Below are 24,910 nucleotides of genomic sequence, written 5' to 3' on the forward strand. Positions count from 1 at the left end.
CCAGGACTTTTTTCCACAACTGGCAACACTCTGAATTCAAGTTTTTTGTGCTTTTTTTTTTTTTTTCTGTTAAACGCACCTTAGTTTCATGGATAATCTAATTATAAAAACCAATCCAAAAAGAAGGTATTGTAAAAAATCTTTTTCCAAAAGAAAAGTGGGATTAAGGTCTTTGTGAAGCAGCAATGTATTCATCATTTTGTCACGGGAGACATTGACACACAAAATGAAGGAAATGCTGTCCTTAAGTTTCCTCTAAGCTTTCCAGATTTTTGTCTTTTTCCTTAAAAGTATGGGAAAGCATGCGTTTCCAAACTAGGCTCATCTCCTTGGTATTCAGGACCTGCTGAGGCACACTGCTTCTCTCTCTGATGAGTCGCTCCAATTGCTTGCACTGTTTGGGTGCCAACTCAGGATTTAACGGTTCTTCCTTCCTCATCAACTTTATATTTCACAGTATTTATTTATAAACTTCTCAAACCATTCCTGGCTCGCAGGAAACATCTGAACCGCCCTGACCACTGGTTCCCACCACATGCAATACAGATGCGTTTGGCCTGGGTGCAGAGGCCGTTGCAGTCAAGAGGCCGCCTTCTGTGCTCTGCCCCTCCACTCAAAAGGCTACCGAGGTCTCCATCTTCTTGGGGTCTACCTCACGGGAATCTTTGAGCAGTCAGGCAAAACACTCTCCATGCCGGCCCAAACAGCCCTCGTGTTTTTCTCCATCACGAGTACTGTTGACTCGTCGACACCAAAAAGGCGCCCCACGATCGTATTACTCACGCCTTCGTCCAGCTTCTCGAGAATTTTCATCTTGCCTTCCGAGGCAGAACCCTCTGCCTCTTCTGGACAGGCGTGTGGCCCAGGATGTAAGTTCCCCCAAGGCCCAAAGCCGAGAGGCCTCCACAAAGACGGCTCTTTCCAGTGCCAAAGGTCTGGTCTGGAGGCGGGGAGGCCATTTCCAGGCCGTCTGACTGCCGACAGGCCCTCATCCTCTCGGCTCCGCTAGCTGGGCATCCTACGAGGCTTCCACTCCGCCAGTTCACCAAGCTGCTGGGAAAAGCGGGAGGAGTAACTGAGCACAGTTCCTCGTGACGTCAGACCGAGGCGCTAGATCACTGGCAACCTGAGACGTTCCAGGAGTCTCGCGAGACTTGGCAGACCGAAAAGGAGCCTGCGTCCAACCCATCTCGCGAGGCTTGGAGAAGCGCCTCGGGAACCTGCTGGCCCGGCGGGCAGGAGCCGGCAAGATGGCGGCGCAGGCGCTGGCGCTGCTGAGGGAGGTGGCTCGGTTGGAAGCGCCCCTGGAGGAGCTGCGTGCGCTGCAATCGGTGATACAGGCTGTGCCGCTTAACGAGCTTCGAGAGCAAGCGGCGGAGCTGCGCCTGGGCCCGCTTTTCTCCCTGCTTAACGAGAACCATCGGTGAGAGAATCCCGGTGCTTGACCTGGAGTGAGCACCCCCAAGTATGGAGATGGGTGGGTGGAGGCGAGGAGAGTGACTTTCCATGTTGGGGAAGCAGAAATTAGCCGAAATTGGAGAAAGGAAAGGATCTTGGGCTTGAAGGCGAGAGATGGGACTCAAGTCCAGCCCCTGGGTGTGTTTTCTCCAGTCGTCTGGCCTCGTTCCCTTATCCATGAAGTAGGAATTGAAGGAAAAAAACAAGGTCCTCCACCTATAAAAACTCCACAACCATGTGTACGAATTCTTGTCCTCTCTTAAAAAAGGATCCTGTCCAGGGCTGGGTTTGTGACTCAGTGGTAGAGCGCTTGCTTAGCATGAGTGAGACATTGGGTTCGAGCCTCAGCACCACATTTTAAAAATAAATAAATAAAATAGTTATGTCTAATTGCAACTAAAAAATATATATATATTTTGAAAAAAAGGATCCTGATCTGGTAACCAACATTTTAATTTCACACACATTTTGAGTCATTTGTGTTATAGGATTTCAGGTATGTTTGCATAAAATGTGTTATATGTCCAGGGAATATTCATAACAGGTAGTGTGTAATAGCAGAAAACCCAGAAACAACCCAAATATTCATTAAAATGGAATATAAATTAATTATATGGTATTGCCATGTAACACTATGCAATTATTTAAAATATTATTTGTGAAATTAAGTGCTAAGATTCTTGCTTTGCAACATGGAAGTCAGAGAAGATGGACTGTAGGTGTGGACATAGAAAGACCTCTCATAATAAGTCCAATGAGAAAAAAATAGCAAAAGTTATGATCTCATTGTTTGTAATTTTAAAAAATAATTTAGACCCTACCACACACTTGCTTACCTTGTATAACATGGGAATGTCAATAGCAGAGATACAATAGAAACTTCTAATATGGAAGTAGAAGTTAAAATATTAGAACTGCAACTTTTACTTTTGATTTAGTACACATTTAATAGATGCCAATTGCAATTAAAAACAGATAATTTTATCATTTAAAGGAGTTTTAAGATGTGATACAGGATTTAAAAGTGATCTTTCTACTTGAAAAGTTAATGAACTGCTGGATCACTTTGGATGATTTCAGAGGGCTTTCTTGGCTTTGACTTAAGATTTCTCCCTTTATTAAATCCATTAGTTTCCATTATTCAGCTCTACCTATGAAATATCTCCTTTTTCTCTCTTCGAAGCTCATTCTCTCCCTCTTGCTAGGTCTGTTGTAGATACAATAGGTCTATTAGTCTTGATCCTCATTACCTCCTGTTTTCTTTTCTAACTATTCCTTCCCAACCTGTAGGCACAGGGAACTTCTCAGGTCAGCTCATATGTTTTCCATGGTTTCCCTTGCCTACAGTTTGAAATCATGATTTCTTAGTCTTATATTTGGATCTTTTCACAGTATATTTCCATCCTACTTTTCCAGTCTTATCTTTTTTTTTCATTCCACTTACATTTCATCTGTTCCACCTACTGTGTGGCATTAATGTTCCTAGAGCATGACTTGCACTTTTCTAACTTAATTCATCCAATCCTTCTGACTGAAACACTGTCTCCTCTCTACAGATTCTGTCAGCTGCTTAAGGCCCAGCGAAAATGCCATTCTATCATCTGGATAATATATTTCCATCCTACTTTTCCAGTCTTATCTTTTTCTTTCATTTCACCTATATTTCATCTGTTCCATCTACCATGTGGCATTAATGTTCCTAGAGCATGACTTGCAGTTTTCTAACTTAATTCATCAAATCCTTCTGACTGAAACACTGTCTCCTCTCTACAGATTCTGTCAGCTGCTTAAGGCCCAGCGAAAATGCCATCCTACCAGAAAATCTCAGTTACTCAAGATATCCTAAAGGGCAACTTCATTTCTGTTAATGACACTTGATATAATTGCTTTGTTATGTTTCTCCATGTATGTGTTTCTAGTTTGTATTTTTTAAGGCAGAGGTCATATTTTGTTCATCTGTGGCTCAACATACAATACTGTATGTAAACCTGATACAAAGTGAGGTTAATAGAGTTTAGAGAGGGCCCCTAGGCTAACTTCTTCATATTATAGATGAAGAGATTTTCAAAGATTATGCCACAAGTTGGCAATAGAGAAGCAGCCGAAACTGAAAAGACAGAGAGTTTAAGGAATAATGTCCATGGGGAAGACAGTCCTTGAATGATAGACTAGTATTTTAGGAAATAATTTTAATGGAAATTTTAAGAACAGTTCAGAACTGGTTACACAATAGATACCAATTGCAGTTTATGGAAATAATTCTTTTCTGGATAATTATTGGCAGTCTCCAAATACATTGCTATTATCCTGTTGCTGTATATTGATTCAGGTTGTGTGATCTTGTAGATGTAAACCTTGAATCTTTTTGGTTTTTAATTTTTTTATTCTTTTTAGTTACACATGACAGAATGTATTTTGACATGCACATGGAGTATAACTTCCCATTTTTGTGTTTGCACATGATGTGGAGTTATACTGGTTATATATTCAAATATAAACATAGGAAATTTATGTCCAATTCATTCTACTCTTTCCCATTCCCATCCTCCCCTCCCTTCCCCACTAAACCTAGAATCTTGACAGGTATTTTTGTGAGTGAAATTAAGTCCTAAGATCACTGCTTTATAAAATGGAAGTCAAACAAGACTGATTATAAGTTATTAACTCTTTGGTTTTGGGTACCAGAGGGCCCCATGTGACCTGAAATTGACACGCTATGCAGTTTAACTTAACACTGGTTTTTAAAAAACAGCTTTATTGAGGAATAATTTACATACAATGAGCCTGCATATAATAAAATGTACAATTTGACAAGTTTTGATATAAAACTTAAAACCATCACCACAATCAAGATAGTGAAGATATCTTTCACTCCCAGAAGTTTCTTTACTCCCCTTGGTAATCTCTCCCCACCTCAGGCAGGCAACCACTGATCTACTTTCCATCATTATGGATGAGTTTGCTGGAATTTTGGTAATGTGGAAGGAAAGGTGTTTTATTTACAGGAGTCGTGTAGTATGTAGTCTTTTTTTTTTTTTTGTAATATTTATTTTTTAGTTTTTTAGGTGAACACAATATATTTTATTTTTATGTGGTGCCGAAGATTGAACCCAGTGCCTCACACATGCTAGGCGAGCGTTCCACCACTGAGCCACAGCCCCGGCCCTAGTATGTAGTCTTGTTTGATATCTTTTTGCACAGTGTAATTATTTTGAGATTTATACATGTGGCATGAATGAGTAATTTATTCCTTTTTACTGGGAAGTAGTAGTCCATAATATGAGTATACCCAAATTGAGATTTCCATCCCTTGTTGATGAACATTGAGTTGTTTTTGGTTTGGGGATATTATAAATAACACTGCTGTGAACATTCATGTACAAATCTTTGCCAGGAATGGAATGGTTGGATAGTGTGTAGAAGATATATATTTAACTTTTTAAGAAACTGCCAAACTGTTTTCCAAAGTGGTTATACCGTTTTATATTCCCATCTGCAGTGTAGGAGAGTAGATGATAGGCCTAAAAATAAAACCTGAAACTGTAAAAGTTCTACAAGAAAGAATATGAAAAAACTTTTTGTGACCTTGAGTTTAATGGATTTCTTCAAGAAGATACCAGAAGAACAAATCGAGCCAGGCACAGTGGCACACACCTGTAATCCCAGATACTCAAGAAGCTGAAGCGGGAGGATTGCAAATTCAAGGCCAATCTGGGCAATTTAGACCATGTCTCAAAAATTTAAAAAGGTACTGCACTCACCAACATGCTTGAGGCCCTTTTAATCCCTACTACTGCAGGTAGAGAAAAGAATAAATTGGAATTCATCAGAATTAAACATTTTGCTCTTCAAAGGTCACAGTTAAAGAGAATGAAAAGACAAGTCAATGGAGGAAATAAAAGGTCTTTGCAAAGACTATATCTGGTGAATGACACTCAGGATATATATAAAGCATTAAAAATTCAATAGCAATAGATGAAATACTCAAAAATTGGGCAAAATTAGGAAGAAGTATGGATGGCAAATATGCAAATGAAGAGTCATGTCATTATTAGTCATTAGGGAAATACAAGTTGAAACCACAGTGAGATTTTACTGTACATCTGCTAGATTGCTAAAGTAAAAAAAAGGATGAAAGGCCAAACAAAATGTGGCAGATAAATACAAAGGGGTATTTATGTGCAGCCTTCAAAAGGAAGGAATTTCTGACAGAAGAACTTTGAAGGCTTTCTACTAAGTGAAATAAGCAGACACAAAAGGACCAATCTTGTGTGATTCCATTTATGTGAAATCTCTAGAATACATAAATTTAGAGACACAGAAAGTAAGACTGTAGTTTCAAAGGACTGGGAGAAGAAAGGATGGAAAATATTCAGTGAGTACAGTGTTTCAGGTTGGAAGATAAAAAAAATAATCTGGAGATGGATGATGGTGATAGTTGCAAAAACAATGTGTAATTATACTTACTGCCACAGAACTGTATGTTAGAAATTGTTAAAATGGTGAATTGTTGAATTTTATCTTATATGTAATCGCAACTTTTTTTTTAATGAGATGGATTCTTGCTATATTGCCTAGGCTGACCTTGAACTCTTTCTGGGCTTAAGTGATCCTCCTATCTCAGCCTCCCAATTTGTCAGCAATTTTTTTAAAGGAGAAGAAGCCCAAATCTAGAAGTAGTCACTCCCCATTTCTCCTGTATTCTTGTCCTTCAGGCAACCAGGAACCTATTTTCTGTTTCTATTGTTTTGTCTATTCTGAACATTTCATGTAAATAGAATCATCATCAAAAGAAGCCTTTTACCAGGTGTAGTGGCACATGCACTCCCAATGGCTCAGAGGCTGAGGGAGGAGGATCTCAAGTTCAAAGCCAGGCTCAACAAAACAAGGCACTAAGCAACTCAGTGATACCCTATCTTAGAGATAGGGTATTTTATTTAGAATAAAATACAAAAAGGGCTGGAGATGTGGCTCACGCCAAAAAAAAAAAAAAAAAAAGCCTTTTGTGTCTGTTTTAGCATATAATACTTGAAGGTTTGTTGATATTATAGCATTATGAGTACTTCCTCCCATTTTATTGGTAAATGGAATATTGTATGGCTATACCACATTGTATTTGTCCATTCATCAACGTTTGGGTTGTTTCTACTGCTTTGAGAATTAATATGTAGGTTTTTGTCTAAGCATATTTTTAATTTTCTTAGCTATGAAAACATTCTTAAGTACTCCTTTAGACCCAGTTATGCAAGGTAGAATCCCTAAGTTAAAGGAAGTGTATGTATTTTTAAGACTTTTGATTTGTAATTCCTTAATTGTCATCTAGAAAAGTTATACTAGTTTAATTGTAGTCTCCTATTAGCAATATGTTAGCCCATTATTTGTATTGTTTATTAAAAGACAGAAAATTGATCTTGAAACAGGATCTTTTCCTTTTGTATCTTTCCCCCCTCTTCTATCTCCACTGCTATTTCCCTGATCCACTTCTTTATCACCTCCCACATGAACTGCCTTCATGTTGAAAATTCTTTCTTTAATGCGGATGAAGGATTTTGGGTTTTTTTGTTTGTTTGTTTTTCATTTCTAATCTCTTCTGCTGGTGATTGAACCCAGGACCTTGTACATGCTAAAGTACATGCTGTACAACTGAGCCACCCAGGCCCAGGGTGATTTCTGTAAGTTAGATCTCATTGTTACTTCTCTGTCAAAGCCATCTCATGACTTACCATTGCTTTTCTGGAAAAAGTCTGGATCTCTGAGAATCTGGCTTCTGTGCATCTCTCCAGTTTCATTTCTTGCTATTCATGTCACTCTTTTGCCTTCTCCACATCTGTTCCCTATTTTGACCCTAGTCATACCAAGCCCCATGTGGTTCCTTGAAAGTATAACAAGGTGTTTTCTTCCTCTCTTTCTCGTGTGCTTCTACTCCCTCTTCTTCTTTTTTTTTTTTAATAGTTTTAGTCGTAGATGGACACAATACCTTGATTTATTTATTTATTTTATGTGGTGCTGAGGATCAAACCCAGCATCTCACATGTGCTAGGCAAGCGCTCTACCGCTGAGCCAAAACCGCAGTTCCATCTACTCCTTCTTCTTAGAGTACCTTTCTTCTAGATCATTCCTACTTTTTTTTTTTTTAACTTAGTTCAGGTGTCACCCAACTGGGAAGCCTTCCCTATACTTTGTGTTCTTAAAGCTCCCATAGCTTCTAGTCCTAGGTTATGTCATTTATCTACCTGGATTGTAGTTGCCTTTTATTTTTCTGTATATTCCATTAGACTGAACTTCTTTAGACTAAATAATATATCGTAATCCTTGTTGTAGCCCCAAAACATGCAAAGCAGATAACAGGTACTTACTAAATGTTCAATAAGCAAATAGAAGTTGCTGTTTAAAAAAAAAAAAAAAAAAAAAACATATTTATGGCACAAATTAGTGAGCCAAGCTTCACTATTATTAGCCTGTTGCTTCCAATCTGGCAGGACATGAACTAATGAGATCTATGGTGTCTCCTTTAGGGAACAGACTACTTTGTGTGTATCCATTCTGGAGAGATTGCTTCAAGCTGTGGAACCAGTTCACGTGGCTAGGAACCTCAAGGTTGACCTACAAAGGGGACTTAATCACCCTGATGATTCTGTTAAAATTCTCACTCTGTCCCAGGTATGAAACTTTACTATATAAGAAGAACCAACATTAACCAACTTCTCTGGGGCAGGTTGTATGCTGAGTTTTAATCTCTCTGTATTCCTAGGGTATGTCTAGTCTATTCTGTTGTGCCTAATGAATTATAACCTGGGAAATAGAAACTGAAGTAAAAAAAATTCTCTTAGTACTATCTTAATCATTCACTCACCAAATAATGACTGAATTCCTTTGACATGCCAGGCATTGTGCCATGTGCTGTTGGAGTTATCAACATAAATCTATCATGGGTTTTTGTTTGTTTGTTTTGTTTTTTTATAAGAGGCTTCTAGTCTAGAGAAAAAGATTCTTGGGTGTTTAAATAGCTACTCTGCCTAACATTGTAGTGACATGAAATAAGTGCTATCCTAAAGGTCAGTAAGCCAAAAAATTAAGACAGTAACTCTTACCATCTTGGTAACCAGAAAATCCTACTATGTGAATAAAGAGCTTCTGCTAAAGATTATGTTGTTGAAATGTTAGGAACTAAGCAGTTGTCTAGTTAATACTCTACTGCTCTTCCTTTTCTTCTCTAAGGTGTTATTCAATAAAAAAGGGAGATGGTATCAATTTATTCATTGACCATGTATGTGCCAGACACCACAGTAGGTACTTTGCCTATTTAGTCTCATTTAATCTTCAAAACTACCCTGGAATTAAGTGTCATTATTTCCACTTTACAAGTAAGATATTAGGCTCAAAAGTTATTTAATTTGTCCAAAGTCAGTGCAACTAAAAATTGATATGAGTTGTTTACATTCACTAACTTATCAATGTTCTGTACCCATGGTGTCTTGTTCGTTTTTTTCCTTTTCATTTAAAGGTGCTAAAGATGGTGGGGGCTGGGATGGTGGCTCCAGTGGTAGAGCACTTGCCTAGCATGTGTGAGGCACTGGGTTTGATTCTCAGCACCACATATAAATAAATAAAATAAAGGTCTATTGACAACTAAAAAATATTTTTTTAAAAAAAGGTGCTAAATATGTTACTACACCATTTTAATGAATTTGGGTCATTATGAATTTTTAGGGACCTGTCCTATAGCTGTAACTTCTAAAATAATTGCACACTAAGGAAATTAGACTGTCATTTATTCACATTACTATACCTTGAAAGAGTATTTTTTTTTTTTTTCTCTCAGATTGGAAGAATTGTTGAAAATTCTGATGCTGTTACTGAGATTCTAAATAATGCTGATCTACTAAAACAAATTGTGTATTGCATTGGTGGAGAGAATCTATCTGTAGCTAAAGCGGTGAGTTTACTAGAACACATCAACTAACATGTAGAGACATTAGTGACTTAAAGTCGAAAAAAGCCTTATGAATTGAGAGGTGAAGGGTTAAAATTGATGATTAATGGAACTGAATTTATAGCCTCATGTAGCTGGTATCAGATAAATAAATGGTTATCAAATACATAGTAGTGAACTTCTTTTCTGTGATACATATATTTACATTATTGGGTTTACATTGGGTTACTTGATCTTTTCCAGTTATTTACAAATAACAATAGCTAAAATGTAATGACTGCTCATTGGGCAAGTACATTTTGTGCACTGATTTTCACATCAGTCTCAAGAAGTAGATGTAAATATTTTGTATTTTTGTGACTTAAGAGATATTTTCTTTCCTTGTAAGGCTATCAAATCCCTGTCAAGAATATCACTAACTCAAGCTGGACTTGAGGCTTTATTTGAAAGCAATCTGCTGGATGATTTGAAAAATGTAATGAAAACAAATGATATTGTTCGATACAGGGTGTATGAGGTAAGACTAAAAACTATGGGACATTTACAAAGCAAAATATAGTAAACTTGAAATGGAAGGCAAGATGGTTCATTTAATGTGTGTTTAGTGGATATATAATCTGTGTTAGGCCCTATTCCAAGGTGCTAGGAATATAGGGATTAATTCCCATCTGGTGTGTGGGAGAGTCATACAAAAAATGGTGTAGTATAATTACTCTATTAGAGGAGATAGCATTGAAACTGGTCTGAAATATTATCTCACTAGTAAAGGAGTACTTTTGGGAGGGCGGTACCGGGGATTGAATCCAGGGGCACTTAACCACTGAGCCATAGCTCCAGCCCTTTTTGTATTATATTTAGAGACAGGGTCTCACTGAGTTGCTTAGTGCCTTGCTAAATTGCTGAGGCTGGTTTTGAACTCGCAGTCCTCTTGTGTTAGCCACTCAAATCACTGGGATTACAAGCCTGCACCACCAGGCCCAACAAAGGAGTAATTGACCTAAAGACACACTTAATAGGCTGCATACTCAAAATGGAACCCTGTACAGTCTTAATTCCTTCTTTACAAAACTTTCTTACTGGGGCTGGGGATGTGGCTCAAGCGGTAGCGCGCTCGCCTGGCATGCGTGCGGCCTGGGTTCGATCCTCAGCACCACATACAAACAAAGATGTTGTGTCCGCCGAGAACTAAAAAAAAAAATAAATAAATACTAAAGTTTCTCTCTCTCTCTCTCTCTCTCTCTTTTAAAAAAAACAAAAAACAAAACAAACAAAAAAAAAAAAAACAAAACTTTCTTACTTTACATGCCCTGATACCATACTACTCTGGTTTTCCTTTTGCATCTCTATTTCTTCTTAATCTCCCAGTTCTTTATTCTCCAAGAACCTTTAATTGTTTGCATTCATGAAGGCAAAGTCTCAACCCCAGATTTTATTGTACCCTGTACTCATTTCTAGGTTGTTGTTGGTGTTTTTTTTGTTGTTGTTTTTTTTTTATAACAGCCTCGCTTCATTGCCCAGGTTAGCCTCAAACTCCTGGTTTCTAGGGATCATCCCACCTCAGCTTCCTAAATGCTGGGACTACAGCTTAGTTTGATTTATCTTGTGATTTCAGTTCCCACCTATGTGATGATGACTCAAATGTAAATTTCCATCCCAGGCCTTTCTTTTGAAGTAAGATCTTCACATCCAACTACTCACTAACTATTGCCCCAGTGGACATATTCCAGGCCCCTCATACTCATGCTCCAATTGAATCCTGATCTACCCCATGGCCTTAGTAAAATACAGCAGTAACAAACTGGCCCTCCCAAAGTTTACAGAGTTGTGTATTAGACCTTGAGTTCATTCTTATAAGGTCTTATGTGTTGGTTTTACCTAAACTTGTGTATTTCTCTTCATTGGTATATCCCCACACCCTACCCTATGATAATTTACCACTGCAGCTTACCTCATCTGTTATTGTCATTCATCCCTCATCTATCTTACATGCAGCCAGAATGCTATTTTTTAATTGACATGTAGTTGTATGTACTTATCATGTATAGCAAGATGTTTTGAAGTGTATATAAGAATAATCTTTTAGCCCGTGCCGTGGTGCATGCCTGTAATCCCAGCAGCTCAGGAAGCTGAGACATGAGGATTTCGAGTTCAGAGCCAGCCTCAGCAACAGCAAGGAGCTAAGCAGCTTAGTGAAATCCTTTCTCTATATAAAATACAAAATAGGGCTGGGAATGCAGGTCAGTGGCTGAGTGCCCCTGGGTTCATTTTCTGGTACACCCCACCAGCACCAGAAAAAAAAAAAGATCTTTTAAAAATTTATATCTGTTTCTGTCACTTCTCAAAGTCTTCAGTGTCCTTTTTCTCTCAGTAAGCTCTCAGGGCACACTAAATGAAGAAGTAACTGAATTGATGAACTATTTTTTCCTTTGAGGTGCTGGGGATCAAACTCAGTTCTTCATACTGCCATGCAAGTGCTCTACCATTAAGCTACATTCCTAGCTCATGAATGAATATTTTAAATAATCTGCTTATTTTTGCTAATTTAGGCTTTTATGCCAAGATTGATGATAAGGGGGTGCGGATACACACAGATATAATGGAATATTTTGGTGCCATAGTGATTTCTTATGTGTTCAGTGAAGTTTTCCTAGAGACAAATTAATGGAGTTTTAAAAACTCAAATCATATAAAGTACCCAGTTCTGCATTTAATTTAAAATGAGACCTAATAGGCTTGTGGCTGTTTTGACGTTTTTCCATTTTCTTTTTTCTTTTTTTCCAGCTAATTGTGGAGATTTCTTCTGTGTCATCAGAATCTTTAAACTACTGTACCACAAGTGGATTGGTAACCCAGCTTCTGAGAGAGCTGACTGGTGAGGATGTGCTAGTCAGGTGTGTTCACTGACAGATCTTAAACAGAAAAGTCCTCTTTTAGAGGGCCATGAACCAGCCTTGGGACCTGTCATGATCTGTTCTATTAGAGCTTGTGTCTAGTCTGCAACCTCAAGACTTCTGTAAGCTATACGTGGTGGTGCATGCCTATAATCCCAGTGTCTCGGGAGGCTGAGGCAGGAGCATCACGAGTTCAAGACCAGTCTCAGTAACTCAGGGAGAAGCGCTATGCAATTCAGTGAGACCCTGTCTCTAAATAAAATACAAAAAAGGGCTGGGGATATGGCTCAGTGGTTGAGTGCCCCTGGGTTCATTTCCAGTACCAGAAAAAGGAGAGGAGGGGGCTGGCAAGTGGCTCAGTGGTTGACCATTTGCCTCACATGCGTGAGGCACTGGGTTTGATCCTCTGCACCATATTAAAAAAACAAAGATATTTTTTTAAAAGGAGGGGAGGGCTAGGGATGTGGCTCAGTGGTTAAAAACCTCTGGGTTCAATCCCTAGTACCAAAAAAAAAAAAAAAATTATGTGAAATCACTCAATTTACATTATAATAACATTAACATATTGGAACTTAGCAAAGCCCTGCAAGACAATTCAGTTTTTTCAAGTGATTGTGTCCCCTGTTCCTGGGCAGGTATGCTCTTAAATAGTTGTAGTCACGTGGTAACTGCCATTTCGGATTACTTAACATTTTATCAGATACATTCATTGGCCTTGTTAAAATAACAGCACTGACTTATAAAATATGGGCTTTTGAAAAGGAGATGGACTTGACCTTGCATACCTCTCTTCTACTTATCAGCTGTTTGACCTTGGACAAATGATTGTAGCCTTTCTACACCTCAGTTTCTTCATCTTTCTGATGGAACAATAACAACTCTAAAGAAGTAGTGAGGAGTAAATGAACTGACCATAGAAACAAATGAATGTTAATTCCAATCTTTTCTAGATCCCTATTCTTACTCTCTTAAGTTCCCTTTATTATCTGCCAAACGTCTCCTTATTGATATTCCAGTTTGCTATTATCCTCACTGTTGAGCAAGTATTTTGCTGTTACCATATTAGTACAGTTGTCATCTTTATGTGTGTAAGTTTTTATTCTCTTCTAACCAAATGACTTTTTTTGTTTGCTTGTGGTGCTAGTGTTTGAAACCAGGACTTCTCACATACTAGTCAAGCTCTCGACCACTGAACTACACCCTCAGTCCTAAAATCCATATTCTGATGTCCTATGTGCTTTAAGTGTAACTGAATTATTAAACCTATATGTATAAATCAGTCATTAGTTAAATTTAAAAGCACTTGTGTATTATCCTAACAAGAACATAGGGAAAAAAACCTGCAAATGATAGTCAGTAACATACTTCAGCATCAACTATTAAAAATACTGTTTTAGTTATTAGGAGTAATTTTTTCATCGTTGAAAATTAGATGATACCATAGAATTGTTAAGTTGTTAATATATGGTAATTACAGTATAATTATGTAAGGAAATATTCATGTTTTTACAGATGCATACTGAAGTGTGTAGGGGTAAATGGCACGGTAACTAGGATTATCTTTAAAATAGTTCAGCAAAAAATGGGAAAGAAAGATGAAGTAAGTAAAGCAAAATCTTGATAGTTATTAAATCAGGGTTATGAATGCATGGTAGTTTAATGTACTAATCACTTTACTTTTCTGTGCATTTGACATTTCAAAATAAAAGCTAAAAATCTCTTAGGAAACAACTATGTTTTAGTGGAAACAATAGTGGGCCTCAAGTCAAAAAGTCAAGATTTAAGTATAAATTCTATCTTGTAACAACAAGTGATATTCCAAATATGTCATTTTCACCTTGTAAGTGTTGTGTCCTTATCTAAGAAGAGTCAAGGGTATTAACCTTTCAGATTTGGTGAAAAGATTAAGATAACCTGTATGAAAACAGTTTTAAAAGCAGCCTATTCATGTGCACAAACTCCTTGTTTTTGTTCTTTCTTTATAGAGCCACTTGTATAGAGATGGTGACATCTCTAGCATATACCCATCATGGACGACAATACCTTGCTCAAGAAGGAGTAATTGACCAGATTTCTAACATAATTGTTGGGGCAGATTCTGACCCTTTCTCTAGCTTCTATTTGCCAGGTAAGAAATAGTGGTGCCTGTGGAAGTGACAGTGCATGTTTTGCTTCTGAGTTATATTGGCTAGAAGAGGCCAGGAATTATTTTGCTTTGAGCCAGTTTCTTTTAGAGGATACTCATGGCCACCAAATTTAGCAGCATCATTATTCACAAGTAGGATTTATCCCAGAGATGCAAGGATGATTCAATATGCAAATCAATAAATGTTGTACAACAAATTAACACATGAAGGATGCAAACTCATATGATTATGCTTGTATAAACAGAAAAGACATTTTGACACATTCAACATTCTTTCATAAATCTCTTATTAAAAGGTGTAGAAGGAGTAACCTACACAGCAGTGAAAAGTTAAAAATTTTTCTCTTTGATCAGGAACAAGACAAGGGTTGGTACTACTTCTGCTTAATATAGTACCTGAAATCCTAACTAGAGCAATTATGTAAAAGAAAAAAATAAAAGGTATCCAAATCTGAAAAGAAGACATTGATTTGCTGCTATATGTAGAACACACATTCTTTTTTTTTTTTTTAATATTTATTTTCTAGCTTTAGATGGACACAATATCTTTATTTTATTTTTATGTGGTGCTAAGGATCAAACCCAGTGCCTCACGCATGCTAGGTGAGTGTGCTACTACTTGAGCCCTATCCCCAGCCCCACATGTTCTTATATATAGAATACAGACTCTGCCAAAAAAGCCTGAATGAATTTAGCAAAGTTGCAGAATACAATAGTAACATACAAAATCAGTAGCATTTCCATACTCTAGCAACTATATGAAAAAGAAAATATCCTCATGGGATAGAGATGTAGCTTATTTGCAGAAAACTTCCTAGCATGCTTCAAGCTCTAGATTCAATCTCCAGTACTAGAAAATAGAATAATTCCATTATGATAGTGTTCATAAAAATAAAATTAGGAATGAATTTCATTAAGAAGATGAAAGATCTGCACTCTGAAAACTGTAAAATAACTAGTGAAGAAAATTAAAGACACAAATGGAGTGATATCCCAGATATATGGATCAGAAAGAATGATATTGTTTCAATTTCTATACTATTACCCAGAGCGATTTACAGATTGAATATAATTTCTATCCAGATTCCAATGGTGTTTTTCACAGATGTAGGGGGATAAAATCCTAAAATTCATATAGAAACACAATGTAGCCAAAGTAGTTTAAAGCAATGCTTCCCTGACTTCAAAATATACTACAAAGCTATAAGAATCTAAACAATATGGTACTGCCATGAAACAGGCACATAGACAAGTGAGATAGAATCCAGAAATAAACCATGCATTTGTGGCCATTTGAGTTTCAACAAACATGCCAAGAACATTCAATGAGGAAAGGACAGCCTTCTCAATAAATGGTGTCAAGGCACCAGATGTATATAAGCAGAGAATGAAATTAGATTTGTATATTTAAGACTTGAAACTGGAACTCCCAAAACAAAAATAGGAGAAAACTCTATGACACTGTTCTAGACCAAGATTTTTTGAACATGACCCCTTAAAAGTACAAGCAACAAAAGCTAAAAGAGACAAATGGGATTGTATCAAACCAAAAGATTTTTGCATAGCCAAGGAAACAACAGAATGAAAAGGCAGCCTATGGAATGGGAGAGATGTTTGTAAGCCATGTATCTGGTAAGGGGTGAGTATCCAAAATATATAAGGAATGCAAATGATTTAGTAGCAAGGAAATGGTCCATAAACAACTATAAAAATATGTATATATATATAAATATAATAATTTTTTTAAAATGCCTGTCAGGTATATGAAAAAATGTTCAACATTACTTATTATCAGGGAAATGCAAAATAGAACCACAGTGAGAAATCATCTCACACCTATTTAAGAGTGGCTTATATTAAAAAAGATGAAAGGTAGCAAGTGTTGACAAAGACAGGGAGCAGAGGAAACCCTTGCACACTGTTGGTGGGAATGCCAATTAGTATATGACCATAATGGAAAACAGTATGTGTCCTCAGAACACTAAAATGAGAACTAGAAGATGAACTGGCAATCCTACTGGGTATATATCCAAAGGATGTAAAGTCAATATGTGGAAGAGATACCTACATTCCCTTGTTCTTTGCAGCATTCACAATAGTCAAGATATGGGATCAACCTAAGTGACTGCCAGTAGATAACAGATAAAGAAAATATGAGGTTATAAATATAGCTCTGTGATAAGAGCACTTGCTTAGCATGCAGGAGACCCTGGTTTTGATCCCCACATCACAGAACAAAATAAAGGAAAGAAAATGTGGATCACATCCACAATAGACTACTCTTTAACCTTAAAAAGAAAGAATCCTGTTAGTTTCAGCAACATGGATAGAGAACATTATGTTAAGTGGAAAAAGCAAGGCATAAAAAGATAATACCACATGATCTCAACAGTACACGAACTAAAGGAGTCAAATTTACAGAAGTAGAGAATAGAATTGTGATTACAGGGGTTGGTGAGGCAGGGTTGGATAACAAATTTCAAAAGATACAGATTTCAGAACTGGGGTTGTGGCTGAGTAGTAGAGTGCTTGCCTGGCACATGCAAGGCACTGGGTTCAACTTTCAGTACCACATAAAAATAAATAAAGTGTACAATTTGATGTTTAAAAAAAAATACCAATTTCAGTTAGGAGAAATATAGACTAGTTGATAACAATGTATCATGTTCTTTAAAATCATTAAGAATATATTTTAAATTTTTCACCATAAAAAGGGTATGAGATAAGATGTTAATTTGTTCAATTTAGTCATTCTGTAATGTATGTGTAATTCAAAATATGTTCACTTAATACATAATGCAATTTGTTAATTCAAAAAGTTAATTTTAAAAATGATACCCACAGTCCCTTAGTAGGTAGAATCCATTGCTCTGAGAGCCATGCATGGACTGTTGACTGCTTTTCTTGAAATATTAGTGCTTTTTAAAGCATGAAGGTTATTTTATTTAGAAGCTCAATTAAAAGAAATGTAAATAAAAATAATAATACTAACATTTACAGTATATATCACAGATTGATCACATCTGTGAGTTGGAATCTGTATGATACAGGATCTGCTCTAGCCATTCTGTTTTAGGGCTTGATTAATTAATCCTTAGCACTCCCCAGAAGTTGGGGATTTACTGCTTCCTTATGTAACCTACCTTATTTTATTGAGCATGTATGTTTAAAAGTGTCTTCCCAATAATGACTCTAACCTTGCCTTACTCCAAATTGTATCCATTTGTCCTTGTTCTTCTTCCTCTGTACCATTGGTACCCTGAGGTTTCTATTCTCTCAGGACCACATATCACCAGTCATTTGGATATCTGAATGGTCTCAGGTTTCCAGGCAACTCTATAGTCTTTCTCTTTCTGGCCTGTAGTTTATTACTGTTCCTTTGAAAACATAGAGCCCACAATTTGTACTGTTTAACTCTTTTATTAAGATGTATTTTTCTAAATATCTTTAGGATTTGTGAAATTTTTTGGAAACCTGGCTGTCATGGATAGTCCTCAACAGATCTGTGAGCGTTATCCTGTCTTTGTGGAAAAGGTGTTTGAAATGATAGAAAGTCAGGACCCCACCATGATTGGCGTAGCTGTGGACACAATTGGAATCTTGGGATCCAATGTTGAAGGCAAACAGGTTTTACAGAAAACAGGTTGGTATAACTTGTCTTGACTTTCTTTAGTTGTGTTTTATTTTTCATAATGGTGCAATAACTCAAGTTCTTTTGCTGGTGGGTTAATTGCATTGTAGAAACTACTTTTGTTGGTAGTAGTCTTCACCATGACTATGGACTCATCTCTCAGTCTCATAATTTAAAGTCTAAAACTCTTTTATTTCTTACTTCTCAATGTTCAGTGTTCTACCAACCAATTAGGACCAAATACTCTTTCCTGTATGTCTTCTTTGAATAGTATTCATGATACAAAGACCACACTAACAGCTTTTTTTTTTTAATAATTTTATTTTATTTATGTATTTATTTTTTTTAATATGGCACTGAGGATTGAACCCAGTGCCTCACACGTATTAGTCAGGTACTCTACTACGAAGCCACAACCCCATCCATTAACATTAGCTTTTTGAATTTCACTTACCTCACTTCTCTGGGCCTTATTTATAAAAAAGGCATAACAATTGACTTATCAGGATTGTTGTGAATATTTAATGAATTTTATTTGTAATGTCAGAAAGGAAACAAATACTTATAAGCTTTTATGTTAAGGAAAATACTTTTATGACACATTCGTGATTATCTTAACAGCACAACAAATTCTTCACAAAAAATTAAAAATGCAGCACTGTTATGAAAACTCTTTTGAAGTATATATTGAACATTAATATGCCGTATGTATTGCAGCTAATATCCCTGCTGCATGTACTTGTCTAAGTGCATGTACCTATGACATATAATCCTTTTACAGTCCTGCAAAGAACATACCATTGTCATTCTCATTTTACAGATAAGGTAGCTGAAACTCAGAGAAGTTAAGAAAATTTTCTAAGATCATACAGACTGGGGCAGCTGCTACTCAAATCCAGGTCCTTTGATTCCAATCCTATACACTTTGCCTTATATGTGCTACATTGCATATAATTGTGTGCTTTAGATTTGTCATTTGGTTTCTGACTAGATGCCTATTTTTATGTGATTTAGGTTGGTAGGGGTCATAATGTATGAAAGTATACTTCATATCCATTAGGATGCTATCAATTTTTTTTTAATTACAAAATTATAAAGAAACAGATGTTAGGATATGGCGAAGGCACAATCCTGTTTACTGATGGGAGTGTGAAATGTTGCAACCCCTGTGGAAAATAATATGCAAGTTCCACAAAAAAATGAACCAAGTACTATATGGTCCAGAATTTTACTTCTAAGTATATTCTAAGAAGTATTGAAAACAAGGACCTAAACAGATTTGTATACCTATGTTCATGGCAATATTGTTATAGCCCAAACTAGTAGAAGCAACCCAATGTTCATTGATGGATAAATGGGCAAACAAAATGTTCATATGTCTACAGTGGAATCTTACTCAGCTTTATTAAAAGTATGTGACATGTGTCACAGCACAAAGGAAGTGGGAAGACATTATGCTAATGAAATAGGCCAGGCATGGAAAGCAGATACTGTAAGATTCTGCTTAGATGAGGTACATAGAATAGTCAAATTCTTAGAAACAAAGAAGAATAGTGGTTATCAGGGGATGAGGGTAGGGAGGAATGGGAATTATTGCTAATATGCACAGAATTATAGCTGAGTTGTTGAAAAGTTCTGCAACAATATGAATGTACTTGTAATGACAATGAAATGTATAGTTAAAATGGTAAATTTTAAGTTTTGTATACTTTACCATATTTAAAAAAAAAATTCGAAATCTCATTGTTACCTTCAAAGGAACTCGCTTTGAACGCCTGCTCATGAGGATGGGACATCAAGCAAAAAATGCCTCCACAGAGCTAAAAATCAGATGTTTGGAAGCAGTTTCATCTCTTCTATATTTACCAGTAAGTGGACTGGGAAATTAATGAAGGACAGTGTCATATGTTTGGGAGAGTAAATCTATCTGTGTAAGTCAACATAACATTAGTTAATGTAAACACTGACCAAGTAAATGTCGTCTGTCTCACTTCTAGTAAAAGAAGAGAACCTTCATAATATGACTAGTAACATTTTTAGTTAAAGTGGAATCATACAATATCAGAAGTAAATAGGCCATAGATATTGGTGAATCCTATCCATCAAAAACTGGGAAGATGGGGCTGGGGTTGTGGCCCAGCAGGAGAGCCCTCGCCTTACATGTGCAAGACCCTAGGTTCGACCCTCAGTATAAAAATAAATAAGTGAAATAAAGGTATTGTGTCCAACTACAACTTAAAAATAAATAAATAAACAAACAAACAAACTGGGAAGAATCTGGGCTGGATTTGAAGATGAATGCTTCAGACTAAGCTAAGAACACACAGCAAATTAATGAATATCTAAACCCAGGTTTTCTGGCTTTGAAATGCATGGTTTTCTCCAGATACAGTAATCTTGAGAAATTTTCCTTTTCTGTCCTGTAGCCTGAGCAGCAGACTGATGATCTCCTGAGGATGACAGAATCTTGGTTTTCCTCTTTATCCCGTGACTCACTGGACCTCTTTCGTGGTATCAGTAATCAACCCTTCCCTGAACTACACTGTGCTGCCTTAAAAGTGTTCACGGTAGGTATTTTCTTCTCCATCTGTCCTTCTGGGACTGCTCATTTGACCCACGATTACCTGGAATTCATTTCCTGTGCCTTGCCCTGTGGATGCACAGTGTAGAGCACAGGTTCTGCTCTCTGCTGCTTCAGAGACCAAATAGGAAGATATTAACAGTAAAAGGTATTAGCTTCTAGAGATGTGGCTCCATGGTGGAGTGCTTGTCTGGCATGTATGAGGCCCTGGGGGGTTCAATCCCCTTCACCCCCAAAACAAAAATGTGCTAGGTTCTGTTTGAAGTTTGAACAGGGTGCTATGAGATCACAGAATTAATTCCAGATTCCTTATCTACCATACTCAATTGACCCAGCCCTCAGCTTCTTCCTGAGCCTTATTTTCTGACATTCTTCTTTTGGCACTTAATGCTCTAGGGATGCCGTCCTTCTTATTTCAAATCTCTGTATTTTGCTGTGCTTTCTGTATCCGACACTCTTCCCTAACTTTGCTTGTTATCCTCTTATTTATTCTTTAAGACCTAGTTCAGGTTATCTTTTTAGCACAGTTTGCCCAAACTGATGATTAACTCAGTGTTAAATTTTAAAATACATTTTTAAAAATTTAAGCAAATTTTAAACAAAACGTTAATGTTGGCTTTCATACATTGCATTTATTCATTCATTCAGAAAATATTTCTCTTTTTCTTTTACTAAGTGTGAGGGGTACAACCCTGAATAAAATAGATTAAAAGTTTCTTGGGACTGAAGTTGTGGCTCAGTGCTCTATCATGTGTGAGGCCCTGGGTTCGATTCTCAGCACCACATATAAATAAACAAAATAAAGATCCATCAACATCTAAAAAAAAAAAAAAAAAAAGTTTCTTGAAGCTTTTTGTCTGTTGAGGGAGCCAGGCAGTAAAAAAAAAAAGTTTCTTGTAATTGTAAAGGTACTTATTACCTGTCTCTGCATACTTAGTCTCTTCCCCCATTAAGCAGTTTGTGAAGAGAAGGACCATATCTGATTTGTCTTTGTAATCCCAGCACTTGCCATGGTGCCTTGGCTCATAGAAATGTAGTCATGTCTTTGGTAATCCTATCATAATGGGATTCACACAGCATACTAGGCCTAAACTAGGATGGGATTGGAGAGGGAAGGCTTCCTGAGGATGTGTTTTGTGATCTGAGTCTTGAAAGACACAGATATTCCTATCATCTTCAAGAACATCTGCTTTTAGAGACCACTTCACCTTTACAATCACTGTATGAGAAGGGCATTTGGCTTCTCCATTGGTATCTCATTATCAGTTTATTTTGATTTTGCTATTCTACCTTATCCTCCTCTACTTAGTTTGCCATGACTGTAGAGATAATTTTTTAAATTTTCTCTTTGGGATAGCTATTTAAGTCCACTTTTCATCCTTAGTTATTGTTATCTAGGTCAGTATTTCTTAAATATTAACTTTAGGGATCTTGTTGAAATGTAGATGCATGGTAGTTCTGAGATGGAGCTTAAGAGCCTGAATTTCTAGTAAGCTCCAGGTTGTGCTAATGCTGCTGGTCTGTAGAATAAGTTTGAAAGAAAGAAATTATAAGCTTAATACTTGTTCTTCACCAAAATGTAATGGTGAAGTTTTAATAAACATAAAAGTTGTTTATTTAAAATTTGGAAAATACTGAGAAGTACAGATTTTTCAAATCAAATGAAGTTGTTTCATTGTTGTATTTCAATCTAGTTTTAGTATGTATGTATATATGTATGTATTTTGGTTGAAGTATTTCGAACAGTCATACCTTACTACCTCTGCCCAATCTCATTCCCCTTCTTCCCTGGATGTAATCACGATCACAAATTCAGGATTTCTAGGCCCGTATGTCATTTCATATTTCTACTACATGTTGCCTATATAAACAAAATACATTATAGTGTTTTATATTTTCTTAAATTTTGTAAATGGTATCACACTAGTCATATCATTCTACAGTTTGCTTTTTCTCTTTAATATGTTATATCAGTGATCTGGGCACAGTGGTGCATGCCTGTAATCCCAGCTACTTGGGAGGCTAAGGCAGTGGAATCACAAGTTCAGGGTCAGCCTAGGCAACTAAAGTAAAAAATAAAAGGGGTTGAGGATACAACTCAGTGATACGGCATCCCTGGGTTCAATCCCCAGTACCAAAAAAAAAAAAAAAGTGCCTCTGTGTGTGTATTTACATTTTAAAAGAGGAAATTAGAAGTCAGTGATTCATTACAAATCCACAATGTATCATTCTCCAAATGAAGCATCATTCCAAAGCATCTTTTCTTTTATTTCTACATAAATTACTTAATCATGCCTCCATTATTACACATTTATATTGTAACTTTCACACTGTGATGAACATCTTTGTATGCTAAGCTTTCAGGTATTTAGAATTGGTTTCTTACATTTGTTTATCAGGAGGTAATTTACTTTGGAGGAAAAGGTAATTTTTGAAATTTTCTTATTAGTGCATTGTAGTCATATAGTATAATAGTGGTGTTTGTTTTGCAGTATTCATAAGTATGTGTAACATAATTTGCTTCATTTTAATCTCCAAATCTGAAAGGTAACATTTTAAAGGTTCATTCTACCACACTTCTTCCTAAATACTACTCCATCCCATTAACAAACTTAATTTTTCAAGGCTAAGAGAAAGGTATTTTTTTCTGTCTTCTATTTCAGGCCATTGCAAACCAACCCTGGGCTCAGAAACTTATGTTTAACAGTCCGGGTTTTGTAGAATATCTGGTGGACCGGTCTGTGGAGCATGATAAAGCTTCCAAGGATGCCAAATATGAACTGGTGAAAGCACTTGCCAATTCCAAGACAATTGCAGAAATCTTTGGGAACCCAAATTATTTGAGACTGAGAACTTACCTGAGTGAAGGTCCATACTATGTGAAACCTGTGGCTACAACAGCTGTAGAAGGAGCTGATTGATTTCTTCAAGAGTCTAATACAGAGGACCATGTTTCAACTAGAACTTCTAAGGCATTTGACTCCATCTGTATTTTCTAAAAGAGGGAGTCCCCCAACCTGCTCCAGCAGAACTATCATGAAGTATCTAATGGAACTTTATTGCCAACGTTATGTTTCTACATTGAAGTACAATATGGAACAGGAATTTGGAATACATTAAGAGCAAGCAAAGGTGGTCATAAAAGAATGAGTGTTTTTCAGATTCCTGAAACTGCTTTAATCTTTGCAGTAAGACAAAATTTTGTTCTTTCAGAAAGTTTCCATGGATGTAGTCATGGTCTTATTTAATAATCTGCTTCAAATAAAATGAAACCAAATTGTGACTTCTCTTCACCTTTTTAAGAATTTTTTTTTTAATTTTTGTTTATGATTTTTCTTCTTTTGATTCTTCTTTTAAAGTCTGGGATATTTCTTTGAAAAATAAGTAGTTTGGAATCCTCAAATTATGATCTGTCTAAATACTTTTAATGAGATCTCTTGACTTTTTTTGTTATTCCTTTGAAAACTGACAAAGTAGATCTCTAAAAATATGTGGTATTCTGTTGATGCTTTTTGCTATTTATCAGTGAATTTTGTCCTGTGTTGGTTATGGGGAAGGGAGAGTGATATTTAAATAATAAAGTTCTCTTAACTGCAGTTGGTTGTTGGTGGGTCATCATTGTTAAGGGACTTTTTGCTATTGATTTTTCATATTCATCAAGTCAATCTTGAGTTGATCAGAAAGGGAAACTGACTTTTAACCACCAGATCAGGAAGAATATGAGTAAATTAGGATGCCATCTCATTAAATTACAAAGGGCAATCTTTCTTTTCAGTGATGGAAATTATACCTACCTGTTTTACAGTGTCTTCTAAACAAAACACTCTGCATGTCAGTTCACCTGTCCAGAGGTTTCGGCATGAGTTTTTTGTAAAACAAAAGAGTAACAGCTTTGGAGTGGAGAGATGTGTTTATATTCTAGATCATGGTGAAGTTGGTAAACCATCCTTGCTCTATAACAAAATGATTCTCAGTGACTAGAATCCTCTGGTTCCAGATTAATAATCTCCTTCACCATCTCTGGTATAAGTTTTCTTTTTCTGTGTTTTCAAACTGCCTATTTCTACTGTTAGTATCACTAATTAGACTCTAGCCAGGTCTTTCCTGGCCTGAAATATTGTCTTTAAAGTGACTTTTGCTTTGTCTCATTCATGTTGTTTATTTGTTCCTCATTTTTTCATTGTAGTAAAATATGCATAATAAATATATGTATATGACCTGCTAAATAAAGTTTACTATCAGCCATTTTAAAGTGTACAGTTTAGTGATA

At 36.5% G+C, this 24,910-nt stretch overlaps 1 protein-coding gene across 1 annotated transcript; it reads left to right on the forward strand.

Moving 5' to 3' along the window:
- The first annotated feature begins 1,205 nt into the window (after nucleotides 1-1,205).
- Psmd5 (proteasome 26S subunit, non-ATPase 5) lies at nucleotides 1,206-24,236 on the forward strand. Its single transcript, XM_015497677.2, has 10 exons — nucleotides 1,206-1,423; nucleotides 7,974-8,118; nucleotides 9,281-9,394; nucleotides 9,780-9,908; nucleotides 12,173-12,282; nucleotides 14,268-14,410; nucleotides 17,880-18,071; nucleotides 19,818-19,927; nucleotides 20,486-20,626; nucleotides 23,304-24,236. Exons 1-10 carry the CDS (start codon nucleotides 1,251-1,253, stop codon nucleotides 23,559-23,561), a joined length of 1,515 nt encoding a protein of 504 aa, XP_015353163.1. The 5' UTR covers nucleotides 1,206-1,250; the 3' UTR covers nucleotides 23,562-24,236.
- Nucleotides 24,237-24,910: the final 674 nt, after the last annotated feature.

Source organism: Marmota marmota, unplaced genomic scaffold (genome assembly GCF_001458135.2).
Source record: "Marmota marmota marmota unplaced genomic scaffold, marMar, whole genome shotgun sequence".
NCBI lineage: Eukaryota > Metazoa > Chordata > Mammalia > Rodentia > Sciuridae > Marmota > Marmota marmota.

Excerpts from the sequence above, each read along its gene's own strand:
- Psmd5 (XM_015497677.2), top strand. The coding sequence starts at position 1,251 with ATGGCGGCGCAGGCGCTGGCGCTGCTGAGGGAGGTGGCTCGGTTGGAA. Across the intron at positions 1,424-7,973 it reads CTGCTTAACGAGAACCATCG|GGAACAGACTACTTTGTGTG; the intron begins GTGAGAGAATCC and ends TGTCTCCTTTAG. Across the intron at positions 14,411-17,879 it reads CTCTAGCTTCTATTTGCCAG|GATTTGTGAAATTTTTTGGA; the intron begins GTAAGAAATAGT and ends AAATATCTTTAG.